Raw genomic sequence first — 26,805 nt, forward strand, 5'->3', positions numbered from 1 at the left:
GCAATTAACTTTCGTAGACAAGCACTACAACTAGATAGTGACGTTTTAGTAGCAAACAACGTTTGCGTTTTTAATTTTAGCATGACCACATCCCAAACCTTTATCGGATAAGCTTTCTTAACGAAAGAATATGTATTATTATATGCTCATTTTTTCTCCTTTAACTTTACATTGTCAGTATCGTGAAATATTACCCGATATTGAACTCGCGTGCAAGTACACATATTGCATTCACGTGCATAAAGGAACTATTTTCTTTTGTAAACATACAATAGACGCAGACGCCAGCACTTTTGATTTGTAAACAAATCATGTACACTCGCGTAGTAGGCTCTTTACGTTGTGATTGTTTAAATTTGTTTCTGAATGAAGTAAAGCTGATATTTCGTGAATTGCCACATACCAGCTGCTCTGACACATTCCGCGTTAACTTTTTTGATACAATGTTTCGGATTTAGGCTAGGTATACAACAGACGAAAGAAAGGGTCTTTACAGATAACATGCAAGTGAAAGGCATATACTGACTTCTTTAGCTGATGATAAGAATGGCAAAAACATGCTTACAGTTTTACATCCTGAAATTCCTCAAAATGTACTTTCTTAGTTCTGCACATCCGAAAATTACATAAGCCATGTCAATCTGGATTACACATTTCGAAATTGTACTTAATTTCGAATATAAGTGCAATTACATCCTCCTTACTCCACTAAAATGAAATAAGCATTAAATTCCATAGAGTCTTTAGATAATTGCAATTGAAAGACTTCATATTTTTCCCACATTATGATTTCAAAAATTCAATGACAGAAACAGAAACATATTTGCAGATGTCAACACGATTTTCCTTCGCTTCTTCAATCCCATGTATTTCATGTGGAATTGTCACATATAAATCCAGTCCATAATAACGAAATTTCGTAGAATTAAAACACAAATACCAAAATCTATTCATTGCTGATAATAATAATAATAATAATAATAATAATGAGGACTTTGTATAGCGCCTAATCTTTAGAAGCTCTAATCGCTTTACAACATTAGACAACACCTATAAGATAAAAACATATATAATGATATGGTTACAAAACCAAACACCATGAAATTACAAAATATAAAAAACATGCTGAGAATATTTAATGTAGGAAACATTATTAGGTCTTTAAGTTTGTTCTTGCAGTCGAAATAAGTGAGTTTTGAGAGCCGTCTTGAATGTGATCACTGTGTCTTTGTGTCTCAGTTCAGTGAGCCATTCATTCCACGTTGCTGGGCCCTGGTATGCAAAAGAACGCTGTCCATATGACTTTGTTTTCATATTGGGAATAATCAGTATACGATTGTCAGAAGAGGAGCGTAAGTATTTAGCTGGTGTGTACACACGGGTGAGGTCGGATAGGTGTTTAACTAGAGTCCGTAAGTGAAACGTAGCACAGAGAACAAATGTTGTGTTTGATTCTGGATCGAATGGATAGCCAGTGTAGGATACATATAAGCGGGGAGGCGTGCTCTGATCGTGGTACTCTAAGTATGATCCGAGCAGCTGTGTTTTGAACTTTTTGAAGCTTCTGGAGTAGATATTGAGATGAACCAGACAGAATTGAGTTTCATTAGTCCGTCATGAAAGTACTAATGAACACAAAGTGTTTAAGTGGCATCAACTGAAAGACATTTGCAAATGGAGCTGATGCGTCTCAGCTCAAGTTATGCAGAGTTGCATATGTTCATGACATGTTGGTGCAATGTGAGAGTACTGTCCAGAGTAACACCTAGGTTTCGTACTGATTATGTGAATTTGATGTTGGTGTTGCTGATATTTATTATTTGAGATAACGGATGTGAATGGGAAAATCTCTCTGTTGTGATCAGAATGGCCTCAGTTTTATCACCATTCATCTGCAGCATGTTACATATTATCCATGATTTCACATCAGAAATGCACCTCTCTACACCTTGGATGGTAGCATCAACTTCAGTTGGGTGGCTAGATTTGTATATTTGGGTGTCATCAGCGTACAATTGGTGAGACACTGGATGATGATCGATGACACTTGAGAGTGGCTGAGTGTATAGAATGAAGAGAACAGGTCCAAGAACAGATCCTTGTGGAACACCACAACATAGATTAACTGGGCTGGAATGTATTCCATCTGCGGACACAATTTGTGTTCTGTTGACCAAGTAGGACTTGAACCACAGTAAGGCTGTATCATGAATGCCAAATACATGCTGGAGACGGTGAAGTAATATATCATGGTCTATTGTGTCAAATGCTGCAGACAAATCAAGGAGGGTGAGGACTGTAATCTTTCTGCTATCCAAAGCAGAGAGAATGTCATTAACTACTTTTAGAAGAGTAGTTTCAGTACTATGGCAAGGGTGATATGCAGATTGTACATTGCTAAAAAAGACTGTTTGAATTCAGATGAGATACTAGCTGCGAGATAACAACCTTTTTAAAGATTTTTTTATATGAATGGGAGATTAGAAACTGGGCGGTAGTTCCTTAAATCGTTATGGTCTAGTGTTGGTTTCTTCAGCAGTGGCTTTACAATGGCGGTTTTGAAAATGATGGGAATTCTCCTGATCAGATATAGGTATTAATAACATCAGTTAGTGAAGGCAATACTGGATCTAAGCACTCATGCAGCAGTGATGTTGGAATTGGATCAAGTTCACATGACTTTGGTGCACTCTTCGTCAGGATTGTACGTACGAAATCCATAGAGACAGGTTCAAATGCTGCTAATGGTTGCCGCTCAAATTCTGTATCTCAACTGCATGGTGACGATGAGTCAATTGAAATTGTGGTGTCAAGTTTATCTCTGAAGGTTTGTACTTTGTCACGGAAAAAATTTGCAAACATGTCCGTAAGGTCGACTGGAGAGAAGGTAGTTGGAAGTGGTGTAGATTTGTTACTTGACATTACCTTGTTAGTAATCTCGAAGAGCTCTTTGCAGCTGGAACTTTCCATGATCTTAGTAGTGTAGTGGGATGATTTCGTTGCATGGACTATATTTGTGAAATTCTTCTTAGCGGCTTCATAGATTTGCTTATGAATAATGAGTCTGGTGGAAAGCCAAAGCCTCTCAGCTTTACGGTGGTCTTTTTTAGCAGTGCGAAGCTGGTTCCTAACACTGCCATACCAACGAGAACACTTTTGAATTGATGATCTGCACTTGGTAGCTGGGGCATGTTTGTCGAGCAATGAACGCAGGCAGTTATCGAGTAGCTCTGCTGTAGGAGGTAAGCAAGTTATTAGGTTTGCTTGGATGTCATTCTTTAGTTTGTTTCTATTTATCATACGGAGGTTTCTATTAGTAGCAGATAAAGGTGAAGGCTTTGGGACTGATACGTCAAGATGGCATATAATGCAGAGGTGATCTGATGCAAGTTCATGGGATACCAGGGAGGACCGTAGAATGTTATCATCAGGTCTATGAAGAATCCAGTCTAAAATGTGACCATGTTTATGGGTGTGTTGGTTAACTGACTGTTTGAGGTTGAAAACATTAATGGGATCTATGAGTTTTGATGTGTTTGGGTTTCCGGGACAGTCAAAGTGAAAGTTGAAATCTCCAGGAATAATCAGGTTGCCACCTATCGAATTTCCATACTCCAGTAGATTTGGAAACTGCTCCAAAAAGAGAGATTCAAATGATCAAATGGAAAAGTTGTTGCAATGCGCATTCATTCATAATATGGCTCCAAATTTCAATTTTGACTAGACACGCCATTTTCTTTCAAAATTATGTGAAGCACGCGACTAAGTTCAAATATATCTGGGCGGAGTTATGTACGCAGTAATAATGTTGTTGTTGTGTAATGATGAATCTGCGCTTCTGTATTGTGTTTGGAATACGGCATACATTCAGTTACTTTGTTTTTTTAGTGTATTTTGTTAATATAATTAAGCAGTAGATAGAATTAAAAAAATGAGCATATAATACAAAAGTTACTGCATTTGTATGGGAAAATATGAACTCGTTTTTTTTTCGGATGGATATACTGCACTCTCAAGGTCGTGCAGTATTTCCATTCGAAAAACTCGTTCATACTTTCCCAAACAAATGCAGTAACCTATAAATATAGCTATATTTTTTATTTAGAAGATAGCAAATGGAAATATGGTATAATGCGTAACATATTCAGTCTAGGCCACATGATTCAATCAACATGCATATATTTTTCATTTTTGTCCAGATGGGTTGGGCCAATAAATCAACCCCTCACTCGTGATGATATTGATTTTCAGGTATGGGGTTGATATCACCTATGCATTGAAAGCTGCAATTATCTGCAAACAATTTCGGCTGCACACATTGGTGTACATTTTCTACACTTACCGGAATTTCTTGCGGCTGTGGAGCAGCCGTAGGCTGAAGGGTTCGTTTGGTTACATGCACCTTATATTTGCGGAGCAAATCCTATATTCGGTGACTTGAAAATCTATGTGTAACAGTACTACCATCGATCCTGTGGCCATTTTGACTTTTGCGATAGATATGGATGTCACCAATGACCGGTATATATCTAAAGTGTACGCACGTTTGTCCCGGAAGATTTGCATGCAGCAAAATTGCACATTTTAATGAACAGGTGACATCATACCAATAAATCGTCTATCAGTAGTAACATAAGCTTGAGGGATTGATTTATCGGCCTAGATATGGGTGTACCACGGGAGTATGTTGTCAGTAACCCTTTTTAATATTAGACTTAGCAACAGTGAAACACCTTAATACAGAAACTGAGTGTTCATTACATGTAGACGACATTTTGATTTGCTATAGATGAATCGGTATACATTACTATTGAACGTCCACTGCAAAGATGGCTAAACAGAATTTCGAAATGGTAAGAGCTAAAAGTGTCCAAATTTATTTGAATTTAAAACCTTTTGTGCGTACGTATTCCAAATTTACGTAATTCATACTGACCCAAAACTTTCTCTCCACGGTCCTTTTATTCCTGTTGTGGAGGAGACAAATCTTAGGAGCTTTTTTACTGTGAAGTAAGTTTCTTTACTCAGATTAGATGTCTCGTAGACAAATGCAAAAACTCAACCTGGATTTATTACTAGTCGCGGCCAAAACAGAATAATCAGCAGACCAGAAAGGTTAATCCTGTTATACAGGACTTAGTTAAATTTAAATTTGACTATGACCATTGGCGCAAGTAGATTTTAACTCTTCCAGGTACGGTACCGAGTCCCCGATCCAGGCTTTCCTGTACTTGTACCGGCTTATTTGCATCACTGACTAAGAGTCTACAGTGCGTAGATCACACCGCAGGTCTTACATGAAAATGCTTGATCTGATATGTAATCAAAGATTTAGACTTTGTCTGAAAGCATTTAGAACCTAGTGTCTGAACGCATTTAGAACTTCGTATCTCGGAGCATTTAGAACTTCAACTACTGAAAGACTATTTGATGAGAATAATGGACCACCACTATATTTCAGATCAATAAAATTGGCTGTTTAATATTTGTTACCAAACTATCCTGAAATTTATCTAAATTCGTATATGATGTCGTCTCAAATCTCAAATAACAAACCTTGTGCATTCGGAAACTAAATTTCATTCCACATTTCGGCATACAAATTCGTCCTCATCTAGGAGATGATAATTTCAATCTCGCCAATATCGCAAAGTCCCCATCTCCAAATTACCACCTTCCGATAATATTTCATGTTTGTCCTTTTAAAAATCTGTAACCTACCGTCCAGTTGTGCGGAACAATTTTTATGACATCACAGCTTCTTATCAAATCTGTTTTTGTTTTTTTTTAAATCTTTATTACACACAATGATGTAGTCGGTTAATTTCTTGTTGATTTCTTTTTTCATCACGTGTCCCACATTCACACGAAGTTAATGTACCTATTAGAAATCATTTATTTATTTTATTTATTTCATTTTACCCAGCTCATTCTGCAACAAGCTGATGGTCGACCTGTGATTTCATCAGAGAAATCCGTGGAGGTGATCACCTATGTCAAGTTTAACGACAAAAGTGTACACAAGTTCAGGGCTCATACCTTAGCTCATGAGTACTATGCCCCTCCTCCTACAGGAGTACTAACCATTCAAGCAAACCCACCGGTGGATTCACTATCACTACACTTTGAGGTTCGTAAAACGGTTGATTTTGTAAATATTTACCATTGTGTATTTGAATGAAAAGAGTTTTGTTTGTTCGAAGGACACGTTATGTTACAAAGTTCAACCATCTCTCAAATGACAGGGTGTCCAGAACTTTTGTCCTTAAGATGAGATTTTGCAAATGAAAACTGTTCTCTTAAATCGCGATTCATAAAGATGCATATCGTTAAATTACGCATCGAACAATATTGTTGTTTTGCTGTGAACTCCATCTGGTTTGTAAACATTTGAGATATGTTCTAAAATAAATTTAAAAAAGTAATTTTACAACGCACTGTAAAATGGTCCATGTATGTATTTACAAAGTAGTTACAATATGGTGCCAGCTAATGGTAAAGTTCGATAAATGTAAAAATGAAGAACTTGCCCTCACAGAATCAATATTTGTCAAAAGCTATTTTGAAAATTTCAGTTCCAGGATAAAAACCAAGGAATTATATAGAAGAAAAAGGACCATTGATACAGAATTTGGATCTTACTTTTTATCTATTTGTCGCAGGTTCATTTTAAAGGTTTCCAAGCTATAATGGACGTAGAAAAGCCAAGCTTCACGATCGGAAATGGGGCATTACATTTATCCATGAATTCGTCAGTTGCTGCAGTAAGTGTGGTTTCTGCTTGTGTTACTTCTTACGTTTATCCAATTCCTTCTTTTCTTTTTGAAATTGTTATACTAATTGTATATTGTTATAATCAGTAACGAATTTTCAACAGATGTTTATGCACTGGAATACGTTTTAGTTTTGGACGCATGATAATTCCAACGCCTGAGTCTTCGGTACGCAGTTTTTGGTTTGCTAATTTTGTATCAGAAAAATTCTATTTTAATTAATCCGTTTTTACAAACGTAGTATCAATCATGCAGTGTCTTTGATAAACGTTACTCAACGCTGTTTTAACCAATAATGTTATAAATTCATTGCGCGATGTTTATAACGCATGCGTTTTGTCTTATAGAGGATTTGGAAGTATAGTGCCAGGATTTTGAGATTTTTTTGTATGAGGAAAGCAAGACTCGCAACTAAATTGTCGTAAATCGCTATAAAGTCAGCTGTTTTTCAGTGTCAGACATATTCGTTTTTGAGTGCTTATCATATGTATAGTTTTCTGATGGCAACTTTACCTAATTTCTTTTTTACCAAGAGCAAGGCCGCATATGAGCATGATTCTCTCAAAAATGTCCTGATTAAAGAACATAAAATTTTAATGACAGCAGTACGTTATCCATCGCTATTACTCGTCCGTTCGATGTGAATACAGAGTGAAGAATTATCAATAAGACATAGGTGCACTAGTGCATCCGCCACACCTGCGCAGTAACATTCATCTTTTTCACGGACGCCATGTACATGGTATTAACCAAAACAACTTAAGCCCAACTACAGTTAATATCATTTCATAATTCCATTAATAAATAATTGCTCAAACATCGTTTTAGGTCTATTACACAATTGTATTTTACCCACGCGTGACGCGTCGTATTGTTGTTGTACATCTCTGCATTGCCCCTTTAGTACGATAAAGGTTAAATAAACTTCTTCCTTGCCCCTGCCCACACAGGAGGTGGTGCACCATTCTCAACATGTTAAGGGTAGCATGTTTAGACTCTCATAATAGGAGTGATCAACTGTGTACTTTTTCTAATTGACAAGTATTCTCCGATTATCATTCAGTGGCTTCATGGTATGTTGATAGGTTACAGGGTGTGTACCCTCCTTCTACCGTCCCATCCTGTGTAGGATTGGCAGTCTGTCAACCTAGCTTAGACTAGTGAAGGATAACGGATCGATATCCACCCTTTCCTATTATTCCAGCTAATGGGATGTGTGTGCCTTTGTTCCTCACCATCATTGTTTCTCTATGCCTAACGTAGGGCTACTGGGCCCTACCCACACAGTTGAGGCTCACGTCCCGGCATATCCTCCTCACCAGGTAACATCAAATCTGAAGGCTAGAGGTTTCGCGTCATCTAGGGTAGACAGCTGATTCTGTCTCTCCACCCTCAACCAATCTGAATTATGGACGTGGCACAGTGTGTAGATATCCTCTCTGATGCCTAACCAATCCCCATTTCAGACTCTGGTAGTCGATGATGATGTTTTCTCTATCCTTATTGACTCCAATAAGAATGTGACGTAGAAGCAGCGCCATTGACACCTCCTACTAGGCTCACGTCTTCCTCTCAATTGGATGGCCAAGTTTTGAGTTTCTGATACTTGACAAGGTGGTAATTAAAGTCTATCGCCTTCTACCACTGTACTTGTACGCGAACCATCTGCCATCTGCCATTGAGTCCAAGAAGAAATATAGCATCGTATGCAACCTCGACGAGACATCTTACTTTTTCCTTATTCCTCCATAATATAGAAAATTTCTCAGAGGTTTGCGACTAATAATAAAATGTCTCTCGGCAACATCGAGGCTGGTCCGTTTCTTTCCTAGACAGTGATAACCCCAGTCACTACTGCCAGTTGCTGGGTACATTCCCGGAAATGGCCTGATAACGCTCACCAGTTGGACTCTGTTTTGTCCAAAGAAAGAAAAAATGTATATTTTCAATGGGAGCTTGAGTACGCCTTCCCATCAAAAAAAATGAATGCTGGAAGCTCTGGCAAAGATGTTCACACATGCGCTTTTTCTCGCAATGACATTATTAGTGGATTTTCTGCATCTCCGACATGACGTTGCTTTGGACTCGTCAAAGGTCTTGTTTTAAACATAGTAAAGACCTTATCAGGGCTGCTCGATTCGAATCTGAGACCCTCTTCGGGGGAATCAGCCCTATCGCAGTCGACCGCGAAAAGTGGAAATGCGAATCGCCCTAGGGGCTGTCCAACGTGTTTTTCAGACACATGCTGCCCCAGTCCAAAACGCAACCTCAGACTAGACCTTCTCGTCAGACAAGTTCATGATACACAGGAATTGGACTCCACTCTCTTAGCCCAGTAGAAGAAGCTCTCTAACCCACCTTTTCCTACCGAAGGATGAAGAGACGGCCCTATCAACCCAAAACCCTCTCCTACCATGCATCCTTCTCTCTATATTTAGCTATATTTATAGGTTACTGCGTCGTCTAGGTCTTTCTACAAAGGCCTGGTAGAGCATCACGGACGATAGTTGGGTACTTTCCATAAAACCTGAGCGAGGGTTACCGACTCCAATTTCGGGAACAACTCCCTCTGTCAATGACCTCCATGTTCTTTCATCAGTCAAATCTGATGAAATTGAGAAAGGATGTGTACACCCTTTTGCAGAAAGGGACAATCCTGAACGATAAGCCTCCCTCTATTCATGAATTTTCCTGATAGGGCAGAAACATTTCGCATTGTAATCGGTCTCTCCCCTTTAAATCGTTTTACTTCTAGAGGAAACTTTCAAGTTGGAGACCACTTACTCAATCAGGAACGCTCTTTATCCATCCGATTCGGCTGTCACCATCGATTTTCTGGATGCCTATTTGCACATCCCGATATTTCCTCAGCACCGCAGATATCCCCGGTTTTGCTTTGACCATGAAATTTTTAATTCCTCGGTCTGCCATTCGGAATCTCTTCCACAGTCAGAGTATTCACCCATCTTATGGCAGTAGTAATGGCATACCTCTGATTACTGGGAACAACCTATTATGCAATATTCTGTCAATTTGGCTGATCGACATTACTCATGTTCAGTCCCTTCATCAGTATCTGTTCTGTTGTTGGGTCTTTTCCCCGATATCGAGAAGTCGGAACTTCTTCCATCTCAGGACTTTATTTACGTGGGGATGAACTTCCGAGAGAACTAGAATATTGTTTGGTTACCATTCGATTGGACAGATTAAATTTGTTACTCATATAGCCGCTACGAGCAAGGGTGTTTTTTTATCTGCTTGTCTTTATTTATCGCTGTTGGTAACTTTGAACGCCGCCGCCGATTTGGTTCCCCTGGGACGACTATATATGAGACCTCGACAGTTCTTCCTTCTCGCAATGTGAATACCACACAGAGATTCTCTATCATTCCCAATCAATATAGGACTACTGTATCATAATCATTTACATTTGAATCAGGACAGATATCTGCCTGAGGTCCCCATGTATCCAAGCGAGCTCCACTTCATTTTCACTGATGCGTCATACTCCTGATGGGGTGCTCACTTTGAGTCAGGGGGCATAATTCTCCAGGATCTTTGTGCTCGTCCGAATAGTTCCTCCATATAAAAAAGCTAGAAGTCTCAGCAGTATCTCAAGCGTTCACACGTGCATTGAGAGAGTAAGGGGTCCGTCATATCGTAGTTCCGATGTCAGGGAGGCACACATGCTCCTTCTCTTTGCCCGGAGGCCTGGAATCTCCTCCGATGGGCTCCTTGTACAACATCACCCTCTTAGTTCGCCACATTTTGGGGAAGAAGATCATATTAGCGGAGACCCTTTACAGGATTGCTGGAGTCATCTTAATGGAATGGTGTCTCCACCACTCCATAACAGAGTCCCTTTTCACCCTGTGGGGTAGACCTCTCGAAGAACGTTTTGCGACGACGCTCAAAAACAGTCTCTTTTCTATGTTGATTCTGTCCCATATCAGGTAGTGTTTGTAGTAGACGCCTTCAGCCTTCAGTGGGATCTACTATTGACATACGCTTTCCTTTCATTCTGTCTACCATCTCAAGTTCTCCATAGAGTCGCAACTTTTACTGTTCAAATTATTCGCATCGCGCCACTGTAGCCCATTAATTGTGGTTAAGCAAACTTTTAGACCTGTTGATGAATCGACCCAGATCTCTACCTCACAGGAGAGATCTTCTGTCACAGCTACGGGGATCCCTCCTCCACAACTCTCTCTAAAGCCTGAAAGAAGACGCAGCGAGATTATTGTCTTATCTATAGACATAGATTGTGTCCGGTTTAGTTTGAATTACAAATCTGTTTCTCTCTTCTTCTGTCAACCGGGACTTTTAGCCTTTTAGCCAAAATTCAGTTACCTTCATTAGCTCATTCACCTATCGAGATTCCCAGTCTCAGTCGAACCTATGCTGAAGATGACCAAGATGGGCTATTATGCTCCGTTAGGGCACTGCGTTTCCATCTTAATGGAGTCCACGAGGTTTGAACCGTCGCTACCTCACGCGCCTATCTCAATCACTCTTCGTAAGCGGACTTAATGAAGGTAGCATTTGGCTGTTCCACATTACCTTCTGTAACTTTTATATCCGCTCGTTCACACGAAAAGCGCACGAACTTTTGTCTTTTGGTCCATAGTGTCCCAGAGAGACACCGCTAGTTTGTACATCTGAACTCTACCTCTAATGTAGAGTACACTCCATTTTTCTGTTTTCGCTCGATTTTAAAACAACAACCAACCGACCTAACTGACAAATTCAGCTACGTAACAGCGATGGTAATGTATTGCTGATATTAGTATGTAAGGGGTCTTGATTTTGGTGGTGGCAGTGGTGGTGGTGGGAGGGTGAAACTAATTTTAATTATGCAACACTTACCCATTGCTATTACCGAGTGCCATCTTCCCACCTTTCTCTGGTGTCTTGGCGTTCTATCATCTATGAAAAAGGTGATTGTTTCGGCGCAGATGCGGCAGATGCACGAGTGCGCCTGTCTTATTGACATTTCTCCGCTCTGTGGGTATATGTATTCACGTCCAACAAACGATATTTTGACATGAAAAAGTAATAAGGTACGTAACAGGAATGGGTAAGTGTTGCATAATTAATATTAATTCCCCCCACCCCCACCCCCACCCCCACACACAAAAGTTCAAACTAAATGCCAAAGAGATCACACGTTTCGTGGACTGAATCATGGAATAAGACAGCTCCATGTGCCAAAAGTATGAGAAAACAATGGAACATTAATAGTTTTATACACATGGTGTGAAAGTACAAATATAATGCGAACCCATGGACACCTGTTTGCCGATGATACATTGTTGTCAATTATTCTTGAGAATCCATCCCTCCCTGCTAATCTTTTGAACTAAGACCTACTTAAAATTAATTTATGCGCAAATCAACGGTTAGTCGATTCTAATTGAAACAAAGCAGAATCAATGACCGTATCCAGAAGATATCAAAGAGAACAACCCTACATATTTTATTGAATGACATTGTTATTAAGAATATCACCTCACATAAACACTTGGGCCTAATTTGAAACGGAACCTCTGAACAAATGATTTCTTCTGAATTCGTTTCTGGCAGGAGATAAATATTTCTACTTAAGAGTGTTCCGTATGCAGTGGATTATGTGTTGAACTGTTCCTTATCTAGGACAGAAATGCTTACTAGCATGACATATTTCTCTTGTGCAGAGGGTCTGTATATCAGAGGTTTCAATATTTTAGTTATACCTTTGTATTTGTATCGACTATATACAGAGTAAGATAGAATAACATACAAAATTAGTTGTCGTATCATATTCGAATCAAACACTTAAGCATATTGGTCGAGCGTCAAATATTTATTGCAGGAACATCTACTATAAACCGTTGAAATAACATTTAGAGCTAAACATCAACACATCGTTGTCCCAGTTCTACAGAAAATCTCTCTCTCTCTCCTCACCCCTTTCAAACAATGAGGGTACACAATTGCATGCATTGACTACAAAATACTAGCAAAAACAAAACTATGACATTTGAAGCCCCAGTTACTTTAAATGAAATACAACAATACCGACCAATAAAACTATAGAGATAAGCAGGTTATTTTCTTTAAAAAATATCGCTTTGAAATATATGGCTAACTTGTAATCCGCTATTGTTGCAGGTAGGGCAAAATGTTGCTTTTGAGATGTTGTCCACAGATGATATGGGTGAATTTTTCTACTTGGTATGTATGTGTCATCCCTCTTCCTAATTAAAATACCCTGTATTTATCTGATCTCATCCCTTCCATCTCACAATTTCTGACCGGAACTTTCTCACTTTCTTTATTCTTAACGAATAAAGGTGAGTGGTCCTCTTTCCGATGTCATAACACACGTCACCTTTTACGTCGTTTGGCCCTGTACAAATTATATTGTATGGAAGCATTGCTGAAATTATTTCAGGCATTTAAATCAACACTTTTCTCAAACCAATTTTAATTTTTACAACCAATGTGTTTGTATATATCTCTAACTCTTGAAAAAGATATTATTATCAATGATCGTCCAGTTCAGTTGATTTATTTTAAACAAATCATCCTAATGATGTAGACTGTTGTGGTGTTGGTAGATTTTCGATACAAAACCATTTTGTCTCGTGTCATCAGTGCCGGATTTAGACACAGCGAGGCCCTAAGCTATGGGAAACTGTGGAGACCCTGATCGGTACGTGTTAACAGAGAATAAGGCTGTAAAAGAAATTCTGAAACTTTGAGAGGCCCCTTCAGACTGTGAGACAATAAACTGTAGCTTGTCTAGCTTATACCTAAAATCCGGCCCTGCGTGTCATTAGCATACCCTGTTACCAAAAATTGATTCAAAACAATTTGGAGACTCATTAATGAACAAAATGACATAAAGTAACTATAATGGAACTCTGTGATACTATCATGTCGATTACCTTTAAATTGAAGGCCACTCTTTGTGATTTCAAAACAAGAGAACGTGACATTTATAAGGAAGACTGCTAAACACTATCGGAGGAAAATTTATGCAACACACCCGGATGTTTAACATACAAAACATTGCTTAGTTCCAAAATTATTCCGTTTAATTAATAATGTATTCATTCGAAAATGACATATCAGGCCATAAAGGGATGTTTTAACGAGACTGCGTTTAGCGAAAGCTGATTTACTGGCTTTGATCGGCTCTTTCGGCAAAGCTTTGGATATATCATGACGAGGAAATGGAAGTTAAATGCCTTTTCAGTGCTGGGTCTGGCGGGTATCGAACCTGGAAGCATTGGATTGCGAGTCCGAAGTTCAATCAACTTTGCCTCTGCAGCTACCAAAATAAGCCCATATATATAATGAGCGACCAGAATAAGTATGCTTCATGTTTAAAAGTCATTAAACGTATTCACATACGCCTTACTATAATTTTAAGTACATGTTGAGAGAAATATATTATTATTATTATTATCGTCATCACTGATTAGTGTAATTATTATTATTATCTTTTTTATTTTCATCGCCACTCAGATCAATGATAATATTTTTATTTTTATTATTATCATTATCGTCACTGATTAGTGTATTTATTATTATTATCGTTTTTATTTAACCATCACTCCGATTGATGTTTTTTTAATTATCGTTTATTATTATTATTATTATTATTATTATTATTATTCCACGAATTTCGTTAGAGGAGACCATCTACAGGTCTATAATTCTTAGCCATGGATTTAAAATGAGAAATTTGTGACATCTTCCAAACCTCACAGCAATATTTTGTTTGATTGACATGCAACGCAAATATTTCTAAAAGTACAGTCTTGAAATGTTTGACCGATAATCCATTCAAACCCAACATTTGGGTTGATTTTGGTTTACTCATTATTTTATTCTCAGACAAATCCTCAGTATTGTTGATACTTGAAAGGTTTCTCCAATCGCAAGGTAATTCATTTAGGACAAATTTCCTACCAGTCCCCTTTAAATGTCCATTATAAAAACCTATACCTAAAGGAAAACTTCATTATAAATATTATTCATTTATGCACTATCATTGTTAGCATCATAATCAAAGGCAAGTGGATAGTACAAGAGTTTCCTCATAGTATCGAAAATTATGGGACACGAAACAAAACTCAATTTCCAAGATTGAATACTGAAGTTAGACTCTTAGTTGACTCATGGGGTCTGGAATTTGGCTTGAGTTTCTTCTCAACCAGATTCGAGAATACGAGGTCTAGTCAAAAATGAATGCAAAGAATTTTTTGACTTTCTTTCAAGTATCTTGTTTCACACCAGATAATTTTGGAATAACATCTAAGAAATATCTGTCTTTCTGTTCAAGATGTTCCACAGGCTTGTTTCTGTAAGATCTGTATTAGAAAAATATAAACGTGCGTTTATAACGATAGAGCTGCAACTAATTACTCTTATGTGAATGCTATTGACTTTTACTTTAAAATGTTTAATTTGAATAAGTAAACTTGAGTTTACTTTAGATTGTTTAATTTGAATATAATCATTATCACCATCATCGTCATCATCTGAATGGACAGATTCTTTCTGAAAAGCACATAATGAAGATAATGAAATAACATGAAATCAAAAAAATCTATTCGTTGATATCTCCTCAGGTGGTTGCAAATGATCTTGTCGTTCTCTCTGGAAAAGGAAATGGTTTGAGACAGAGATCGACCTATATTACATTCACGATAACGGAAAAAATGAAGCCGTACGCTCAGCTGATTGTGTATTACTTTAAGAATAGCACTGAATGGAATGCCGATTCAACTTACTTTGATGTAAACGATGGAAGTGCATTCTTCAAAAACAAGGTAAATCTAACATGTTAATCCACGTTGCCTAAACTGCTTACCAGAAGAGATCTGCTAATGAAGATAGCAATGCGGCAAGTACAAAGAGATTTGATTTCATAAGTAAACTTCATTTTAAGCTTGAAAGTCAGCGAACGAAGTGTCAATTTCGTCGGAATTCAATCTTACTGATCAGATAACATGTATTTGGAAAGCAGAATTATGGCTAATTTGTCTTCTTGTTGTAATTATATGAACTCTTTAATGCAATCAAGATCTCGAGACTTTAAAGAACATCTCAAGATTTCCTCATATTAAGAAATTATGGCGGGTCTATTTTATGAAACTATTTCATTATACCATACGTCTCTTGAATATTGAACGTCATAACGTTTGCTCCTAGAAATTGTCTTCTACTTCTTCTTCTATATATATATATATATATATATATATATATATATATATATATATATATATATATATATATATGGAAACACTCAGATTAATTGCCATCAATGCATTGTATATTGGTTTATCCTTTAAAAAAAGGGCACAGTATTACTTTTCGGTACATCTGTTCATAAGCGAAACCAAGGAATGAAAGTTTTATTGCATGATTAAACAAGTTAGATATGAAGCGACATTACTCGTTCTAATTTATCAGATTCTGTTGAGCATCATAAAAATCATGTTTTAAATATTTTTCTCATTATAATATGGATTACCCCTGTCTTTCTAATAAGATGGTTATGTTACATATTTGCTACAAGTTTTATGGCTGTGTCTCAAAAACAACATTGCTAATACTTTCAAATATTCCTAGGGTTTATTCTTGAAAATGTTAGAAATTTATCCATAGGGATTTGGAAGCGATTATTCAAGCATGTTTCAGTCGACGTTGATATACAGCGTTGATTGAAAATTATTCTAAGTCGGTGAAGCAAGGCATCGTTCCCTTTTACTTTATTCTTGTATAGGTCTCTCTTGCTTTTGACAAGACTACAGCAGAGCCAGGCAATATTATAAATCTACAGATTACAACAGACCCAAAGTCTCTCGTAAACCTCCTGGCAGTTGATCAGAGTGTCTTGTTGTTGAAAACTGGAAACGATATTTCACAAACAGACGTAAGTAAATAGTAGTTTACTGAATAATGTTTGTTCTTTTTTGTGCTTCACAACATAATCATCAGCCTCTCTCTCTCTCTCTCTCTCTCTCTCTCTCTCTCTCTATATATATATATATATATATATATATATATATATATATATATATATATATATATATAAAGCTTTTATCCAATCTAAGCCAATATATATTTAGCTTTACTTGGACTGTGCTAATTTCTCATAATAATAGGTCCAGTATTTGGCCATATCACTGATATGTGTGTTCAACGTTTGGTAATATTCCTGAAAGTGTTCGCATTTGTACTGATTTCCTCAAAAAGATTTTGTTGTCTTCTTCCCAGACTCTGGTGTATCTTCTAAACTCTTTCTTCTCATGTGTAAAGAGGTTTGGTTTGGATTGTGTGATTGGTATCATGTCGATTTTATTTATTTATGATGTTCTTTCTAAAGTGTATTTCCCTAATACTGTACGTAGCTGTTCCACAAACTATTAATTTGTCTCGCTTATCAGTCTGTTTCTTCAATATCATCTGAGCATTGATTTAACTTTTGTTTTGTCCCTAGAACATTTGTTTGATTTTATCAATAAACAGCGACGAATGATTTACTGCGAAGAAGCGATGTCTGACGTGATCATAATATCACAACACTGGCACTGAAGAAACTAGAAATCAGTGTAATAAAAAGAAACTAGTTTCCATTTTTAATCATTGAACACTAAAGGAAAAACAAAAAGAAATTATGCATTGCTTATTCGCAGTAAATCGCCGTTTGCTGTACTTAGAGCATTTGTCTGAATTTCTTGGACATTTTGTCATGAAGCTTGTCTGAATATGACATAAATACTCTTTGAGCATTGGTGTGTCATTTAGAGATATCTAACGAACGTTTGTGTTTATTATGGCTGTATGTTCAGAACATTCGTTTTAGCTCGAAGTATTGTTTGCTTGATCATCAGTCAACATTGAATAGCGTCTCTAGAAGCAATAACCAGTTTGTCCCGAGTTTCCACAAATCGGAAATTTGCCCGTATGTTTGAGTTTGCTACTGATCTCTTTTGAGATCCTTTTATAAGCTACATGACTTGGAGAACACACTGGAAAATGTTTTTGTGACTGTCCGTAATACATAATATACTTGTATGACTGAGTCCAGTGCAGATTATACAACTATTATGTCAAACGTGTTGCAATATACTTAGAATGCTCATTTCAGTTTTGCAATGTTTGATACTTTTGTCTTACTTTCACCTGACTTTTGATATGTTTATTCACATATATTCACTGATACTTCTATAATCTTGATACCTTCTTGAAGCATTGGTCCATGTATGATGCCGGTCAGTGCCTAACGCGTCTCACTTTTGTAAAATGGGAATATTTGACTTCGATAGAGTCATAGTTTCTTCTTAGGCTTGGCAATTCCATAGAGAATGAATTTTGCCAATACAATGTAGAAATGAATTGTTTTTAAATTGTTTTTGTTTTGTTTTGTTTACAAATCAACAGTTGCCATAGGAATCAAGTTGTAAAATAAGTTGGCTAATGAGAAGTAATACAGTTCGTAGACAAATCGTACGAGTTATGGGGGGTCTTTTTTTCTTCCTTTTTTTGCTTTGCTAAGCTATCTGGTATGCAAAGGTTTGACTGGGCCAAATAAATAATTAGAATGTCCTTGCACATGGACATCAGTTTTAATTTTAACTTTATTCATTAAAAAAGATGAAAAATTGGTGTTGCACATTATTAATACGGTGAATTTAAAGTCTTTTATTTTTATATTTTAACTAAAAACAAATGAGTAATCAATATAACTAACTCCTGTGTTATGGATGTAATAAGAATTTCGGAAGTTCATTTTCTAAAGTTAAATTATATGCGAATGAATTTAATATTTAATATACTGAGTAAAAAAGAATGCGTCATATCTTTGATGGCATAAATTTTATTTCATATTTCTTAGATGAACCTAAGAGCTGTATGATTCTAAATCCTCAGCATGTGACCCTTTGATGAATACCACCCTAAAAACGTATGCACTTACCGCCAGATTAATACTACTCTGACACGGTCTCTATATGAAGTACACATAATAGGCTATTTGCATATTTGACATCAATGGTCATTCAATAGGCAGGATCGATCTTGAGCTCATCCCAAATATATTCAACCGAAGCCAGGTAGTGCAATATAGGTACTCTGTATATTATCCTAAGCATATGCAGTTTGTGTGTGTTTGTTTTTAACCTTGTGCTTGTCGATTATTATTCACTACCATACAGTGATTTCACCTTCCTTAAACGTTCCACAGATAATGAAAATTTCGAATCCTTTTGTTCAGGTGTCTAAGAGATATTTAACGTTCCCTGTCCTATAATAATCAATATATGAGATTTCTTAAATTTAGGATGACTTGAGCAGTTTGTGCTGGAAAAATGTACCTTGGGATCACCCATGGTGTAACACTGATGTAAATAGGTGACTCATTCTTTGTTATGTCTTAGTTCAGTGTATTTTACATAAGAGCGATCAATTCAATCTTATAAGTTTTTATAATTTCAATTTTAAATGTTTTACGCTCTTCCTTTTACAGGTAATTTCGTCTCTAAGAAGTGCAACAAAACCAACAGAATGGTATTATGACTGGCACAACAGAGAAAAAGTCTTACAAGTAAGTCTTCTGAGTTTGAAAATAATTTCTTTACTGTCCTTATTTTCATTTATCATTGGAGAGACTAGACATTGACCCATGATTCTCTTTGACATAAAACATAGATACTAAAATTCATCATATACAGGCATTATATTTTATGTGACACACAATTCATGTTTTCTTTCAGATACATCCTTATCTTGCTACCTTCTAGTTTAAATGGTCTTTCTATAATTCGTTGTACAGAACTTTGTTAAAATCATTATATATATATATATATATATATATATATATATATATATATATATATATATATATATATATATGTTTGCAACATACCTGTTGCAAAGTTGAGAACTAAGAACGAAATTAAATATGCCTAAGGTTACTGAAATCGGATATGGCAGTACTCAGAGACCTAGGTTAGTGAAATCAGATAAGGTAATACTTAGATACATCTAGGTTGGTGAAATCAGATAAGGTAGTAATTAGACACACCTAGGTTAGTGAAATCAGATAAGGTAGTACTTTAGATACACCTTGGTTAGCGAAAGCAGATAAAGTAGTACTTAGATACACCTAAGTTAGTGAAATCAGATAAAGTAGTACTTAGATACACCTAGGTTAGTGAAATCAGATATGGCTGTACTCAGAGACCTAGGTTAGTGAAATCGGATAAGGTAGTACTTAGATACATCTAGGTTGGTGAAATCAGATAAAGTTGTACTTAGATACATCTAGGTTGGTGAAATCAGATAAAGTGGTACTTAGATACACTTAGGTTAGTGAAATCAGAAAATGGGTACTTCGATCCAACTAGTTTAGTGAAATCAGATAAGGTAGTACTTAGATACATCTAGGTTAGTAAAATCAGATGAAGTAGTACTTAGATACACTTAGGTTCGTGAAATCAAATTAAGTAGTTCTTTGATACATCTAGGTAAGTGAAATCAGATCAGGTAGTACTTAGATACACTTAGGTTAGTGAAATCAGATAAAGTAGTACTTAAATACATCTAAGTTCGTGAAATCACACAAAGTGGTACTTATATACATCTAGGTTAGTGAAATCAGATAAAGTAGTACTTGGATACATTTAGGTTAGTGAAATCAGATAAGGTAGTACTTAGATACACTTAGGTTAGTGAAATCAGGTGAACTAGTACTTAGATACATCTAGGTTAGTGAAATCAGATAAAAGTAGTACTTAAATACATCTTGGGTTGGTAAACTAAGATAATGTGGTACTTAGGTACATCTAGTTTAGTGAAATCCGATAAAGTAGTACTAAGGTACATCTAGGCTAGTGAAATTAGATAAAGTAGTACTTAGATACATCCTGGTTAGTGAAAACAGATGAGGTAGTTCTTATATACACAGAGGTTAGTGAAATCAGTGCAACTAGTACTTACATACACTTAGGTTAGTGAAATCAGATAAGATAGTACTTAGATACACTTAGGTTAGTGAAATCAGTGCAACTAGTACTTAGATACACTTAGGTTAGTGAAATCAGATAAGGTAGTACTTAGATACACTTAGGTTAGTGAAGTCAGATAAAGTAGTACTGAGATACTTCAAGGATAGTCAAATCACATAAAGTAGTACTTAGATAAATCTAGGTTAGTAGAATCATATAAGGTAGTACTTATATAAATCCAGGTTAGTGAAATCAGATATTTCGTACTTAGATAATCTAGATTAGTGAAATCAAATAAGGTAGTACTTAGATACACTTAGGTTAGTGAAATCAGATAAGGTAGTACTTACATACTTCTAGGTTAGTGAAATCAGGTAAAGTAGCACTTAGATAACTCCAGCTTAGTGAAATCATATAAGGTAGTACTTAGATACACATAGGTTAATGAAATCAGATAAAGTTGAACTTAGATGCACTTAGGTTAGTATAAGCAGAGTGCTCTGGTGGCCTAGTGGTTAGAGCATCTGCCTTGGATGCGGGAGGTCGTTGATTCGATCCCCGGCTGAGTCATACCAAAGACATACAAAAAGGGTACGAACAGATGCTTGGTGCTTTGTGTCAGGATAATGTGACTGGGTGAGACATCATCCTAAATTTCGTCATGTTGCCCAAGTACTAGACATCACTATAAACTGCCACACTGCAGAGATGGTAACGATATGACTGAAAAATTGTTAAAGCTACGTTAAATATCCAAATCACACACAAACATAAAGTGGTATTTAGATACATCTAGGTTAGTGAATTCAAATAAAATAGTACTTTGATACATCTAGGTTAGTTAAATCAGATACGGTAGAAATTAGATACACTTAGGTTAGTGAAATCAGTTAAAATAGCACTTAGATATATCAAGGTTAGTGAAATCAGATGTGGTAGTGGTTATATACACCTAGGTTAGTGAAATCAGATAGGGTTGTACTTAGATACACTATGGTTTGTGAAATCAGATAGGGTTGTAATTAGATACGCTATGGTTTGTGAAATCAGATAGGGTTGTACATAGATACACTATGGTTTGTGAAATCAGATAGGGTTGTGCTTAGATACGCTATGGTTTGTGAAATCAGATAGGGTTGTACTTAGATACGCTATGGTTTGTGAAATCAGATAGGGTTGTACTTAGATACGCTATGGTTTGTGAATTCAGATAGGGTTGTACTTAGATACGCTATGGTTTGTGAAATAAGATAGGGTTGTACTTAGATACGCTATGGTTTATGAAATCAGATAGGGTTGTACTTAGATACGCTATGGTTTGTGAAATCAGATAGGGTTGTACTTAGATACGCTATGGTTTGTGAAATCAGATAGGGTTGTACTTAGATACGCTATGGTTTGTGAAATCAGATAGGGTTGTACTTAGATACGCTATGGTTTGTGAAGTCAGATAGGGTTGTACTTAGATACACTATGGTTTGTGAAATCAGATAAAGCAGTACTTAGATACTTAGATACTCTTAGGTTAGTGAAATCCGATTGCTGGTAGCAATATAATTGAGAAATTGTTAAAGCTAAGTTAAAAATCCAAATCTCTCTCACACACACACACACACACACACACACACATAAAATAGAACTTAGATACATCTAGGTTAGTGAGATCAGATAAAGTAATACTTAGATACATCTGGGTCAGTGAAATCAGATGAGGTAATACTTATATCCATCTAGGTTAGTGAAATCAGATAAAGTAGTTGTTAGATCTAGGTTAGTGAAATCAGATAAGGTAGTTCTCAGATACACCTAGATTAGTGAAATTAGATAAGGTAGTACTTATATACACCTCGGTTAATGAAATCAGACCAGGTAGTACTTATATACGTCTAGGTTAGTGAAATCAGATAAAATAGTACTTAGATACATCTAGGTTAGTGAAATCGGATAAAGTATTACGTAGATACACTTAGGTTAGTGCAATCAGATAAAGTAGTACTTGGATACACATGGGTTAGTAAAATCACATAAAGTAGTACTGAGATGAACTTTGTTTAGTGAAATTAGATAAGTTAGTACTTATATACACCTAGGTTAGTGAAATTAGGTAAAGTAGTACTTAGATGAACTTTGGTTAGTGGATTTAGATAACGTAGTACTTATATTTATCTAGGTTAGTGAAATTATATAAAGTAGTACTTAGATAAACTCTGGTAAGTGAAGTCAGACAAAGTAGTAATTATATCCACCTAGGGTAGCGAAATCAAATAAAGTAGTAGTTAGATACATCTAGGTTACTGAAATTAGATACGGTAATTATTATATACACCTATGTTAGTGAAATCAGATAAGGTAGTACTTAAATAAACTTTGATTAGTAAAATCAGATATTTAGATAGTACTTTCATACATCGAGGTTAGTGAAATCAGATAAAGTAGTACTTATATACACCTAGGTTAGTAAAATCAGATAATGTAGTACTTAGATAAACTTTGGTCAGTGAAATCAGATAAAATGGTACTTAGGTTCATCTAGGTTAGTGAAATCAGATAAGGTAGTACTTAGATACATCTAAGTTAGTAAAATCATACAAGGTAGTACTTAGATACACTTTGGTTAGTGAAATCAGATGAGGTAGTACTTATATAGACCTAGGTTGGTGAAATCAGATAAAGTAGTACTTAGATACACATAGGTTAGTAAAATTAGATCAGGTATTATTTATATGCACCTAGGTTAGTAAAATCAGAAACGGTAGTACTTTTATACACTTAGGTTAGTAACATTAGATAAGGTAGTACTTATATACATCTAGGTTAGTGAAATCAGATAAAGAGGTACTAAGATATACACAGGTTAGTGATAAGAGATAAAGTGGTACTTCGATACATGTAGGTTAGTATAAGGTAGTATTTATATACACCTAGGCTTGTGAAATCTGATAACATAGTACTTATACACACCTAGGTTAGTGAAATTAGATAAGGTAGTACTTATATTACACTTAGATTAGTGAAATTAGATACAGTAGTACTTATATACCCCTAGTTGAGTAAAATCAGATAAGGTAGTACTTAGATACACTTAGGTTAGTGAAATTAGATAAGGTAGCACTTATAATCATCTAGGTTAGAGAAATCAAATAAAGTATTAATTAGATACATCTAGGTTAGTGAAATCAGATAAAGTAGTACTTAGATACACCTAGGTTATTGAAATCAGATAAGGTAGTACTTATATACATCTAGGCTAGTGGTATCAGATAAAGTTTTACTTAGATACATCTAGGTTAGGGAAATCAGATAAGTTTTATTTAGATACATCTAGGTAAGGGAAATCAGATAAAGTTTTACTTAGATACACTTAGGTTAATGAAAAAGATAAAGTGGTACTTCAAAACATCTAGGGTAATGAAATCATATAAGGTAGTACTTATATACAACTAGGTTAGTGAAATCAGATAATATAGTACTTAGATACACTTATGTTAATGAAATCAGATAAGGTAGTACTTAGATACACTTATGTTAATGAAATCAGTTAAAGTGGTACTTCGAAACATTTAGGTTAGTGAAATCAGATAATGTCATACTTAGATACACTTAGGTTAGTGACATTAGATAAGGTAGTACTTATATACATCTAGGTTAGTGAAATCAGATAAAGAGGTACTAAGATATATATAGATTAGTGATAAGAGATAAAGTTGTACTTCGATACATGTAGGTTAGTATAAGGTAGTATTTATATACACCTAGGCTTGTGAAATCTGATAACATAGTACTTATATACACCTAGGTTAGTGAAATCAGATAAGGTAGTACTTATATACAACTAGGGTTGTGAAAGTAGTACTGAAATACGCCTGGATTAGTGAAATAAGATAAAGTAGTTGTTATATACATCTATGTTAGTGAAATCCGATAGGGGAGTACTTATATACATCTACACTAGTGAAGTCAGATAAAGTAGTGCTTAGATACATTTAGGTTAGTGAAATCAGATGACATAGTACTTATATACACCTAGGTTAGTCAAATCAAATAAGGTTGTACTTAGATACATCTAGGTTAGTGAAATCAGATACAATAGTTCTTAGATAATTTCTAGGTTTGTGAAATCAGATAAAGTAGTACTTAGATACATCCAGGTTACTGAAATCAGATAAAGTAGTCCTTGGATACACCTAGGCTAGCGAAATCAGATAGGTAGTACTTAAATACACCTAGGTTGATGAAATCAGATAAAGTGGTACTTATATACATCGATCTTCGTTAAATGAGATAAGGTTTTACTTAGGTTAGTAAAATCAGATGATGTAGTACTAATATACACACAGGTTAGTAAAAGTAAAGTAGATAAAGTAGTACTTAGATACATCTAGCTTAGTGAAATCAGATAAAGTAATACTTAGATACACATAAGTTAGTGAAATCAGACACGGTAGTACTTAGATACACGTAGGTCAGTGAAATCAGATAAGGTAGTACTTAGATACACGTAGGTTAGTGAAATCAGATAAGGTAGTACTTAGAGACACTTAGGTTAGTGAAATCAGATGAGGTAGTACTTAGATACACCTAGATTAGTGAAATCAGATAAGGTAGTACTTACATAAACTTACATTAGTTAAATCAGATAAGTTAGTAGTAATATACACCTAGGTTAGTGAAATCAGATAAGGTAGTACTTATATATACCTAGGTTAGTGAAATCAGATGAGGTAGTACTTATATACACCTACGTTAGTGAAATCAGATAAAGTAGTACTTTGATACATCTAGGTTAGTGAAATAAGATAAAGTAGTACTTATATACGCCTTAGTGAGATCAGATAAACTAGTAATGTTATACATCTAGATTAGTGAAATCAGATAACGCAGTACTTATATACACATACGATAGTTCAATTTGATCAGGTAGTACTTAGATACACCTAGGTTAGTGAAATCAGATAAAGTAGTACTTAGATACACCTAGGTTAATGAAATCAGATAAAGTAGCACTTAGATACACTTTGGTTAATGAAATCAGATAAAGTAGTACTTAGACACAACTAGGTTAATGAAATCAAATAAAGTAGTACTTATTTACACTTAGGTTAGTGAAAGCAGGTAATGTCGTACTTAGATACATCTAGGTTAGTGAGATCAGATAAAGTGGTACCTCGTCACATCTAGGTTATTGAAACCAGATAAGGTAGTAGTTTTACACAACTACGTTAGTGAAATCAGATAAAGTAGTACTTAGATACACTTAGGTTAGTGAAATCAGATAAAGTAGTACTTAGATACACTTAGGTTAATGAAATCAGATAAAGTAGTACTAAGGTACATGTAGGCAAGTGAAATCAGATAAAGTAGCACCTAGATACATCTCAGTTAGTGAAGTCAGATAAGGTAGTACTTATATACACTTAGGTTAGTGAAATCAGAAAAGGTAGTAGTGAAATCAAATAAATTAGTACTTATAGTAAAATCTAAGTTAGTGAAATTTAGCAGTATATGAGTGAGACTTCAAAGAAGAAAATCCAGACAGTTGTATCATTTTGGCTTGATAGTAATGATAGTTACATACTCTCAAGATTTAGGCTTGAACTTAAGCCATATGCTCAACAAAGTTTGAGATCAAAATAATTGTTCGACTAGAATTAATCTTGTACAGTATGAATCTATGAATTGTTTGCAAACAAACTCATCAGTCATAATGGTCTGTGACCTTTTGTTACACACGTAATCTCCATCCCATAGATTTTATACACATATAGTCGCTGAAATACCTTTTACCTTTTCTTTATCAACAGGCAAGTGGAATCCAGGTTCTCACTGATATGCCGGAATTTCACTTTCTTAAGCCTTTCACCAAACGTCAGATTGATTGCAATCCTTTGAGTAAGTATCTAGATAATAATAATAATAATAATAAAATAATGACTTTATTTAAGAAGAAGCTCATTTGGTCAACTGACCAATCTTCCATGCGGCCTCATACAATGACATTTGTACAAGAGTATATATATATATATATATAT

General features: G+C 35.6%; 1 protein-coding gene across 2 annotated transcripts in view; it reads left to right on the forward strand.

Annotated features, from left to right (window-relative positions):
* The window catches only part of LOC149803788 (CD109 antigen-like), a 102,950-nt gene that overhangs the window by 27,371 nt on the left and 48,774 nt on the right, over window positions 1-26,805 (forward strand). For both annotated transcript variants that reach the window (XM_089953584.1, XM_089953585.1), the window contains exons 12-18: window positions 5,927-6,130; window positions 6,663-6,764; window positions 12,924-12,986; window positions 15,395-15,595; window positions 16,552-16,701; window positions 19,297-19,374; window positions 26,578-26,665. In XM_089953584.1, the coding sequence (XP_089809710.1) occupies window positions 5,927-6,130; window positions 6,663-6,764; window positions 12,924-12,986; window positions 15,395-15,595; window positions 16,552-16,701; window positions 19,297-19,374; window positions 26,578-26,665 (886 nt within the window). The remainder of the gene's footprint in view (window positions 1-5,926; window positions 6,131-6,662; window positions 6,765-12,923; window positions 12,987-15,394; window positions 15,596-16,551; window positions 16,702-19,296; window positions 19,375-26,577; window positions 26,666-26,805) is intronic.

The sequence above is a fragment of the Sinohyriopsis cumingii genome, chromosome 3 (genome assembly GCF_028554795.1).
Source record: "Sinohyriopsis cumingii isolate HCF-2022 chromosome 3, ASM2855479v2, whole genome shotgun sequence".
Classification (NCBI taxonomy): domain Eukaryota; kingdom Metazoa; phylum Mollusca; class Bivalvia; order Unionida; family Unionidae; genus Sinohyriopsis; species Sinohyriopsis cumingii.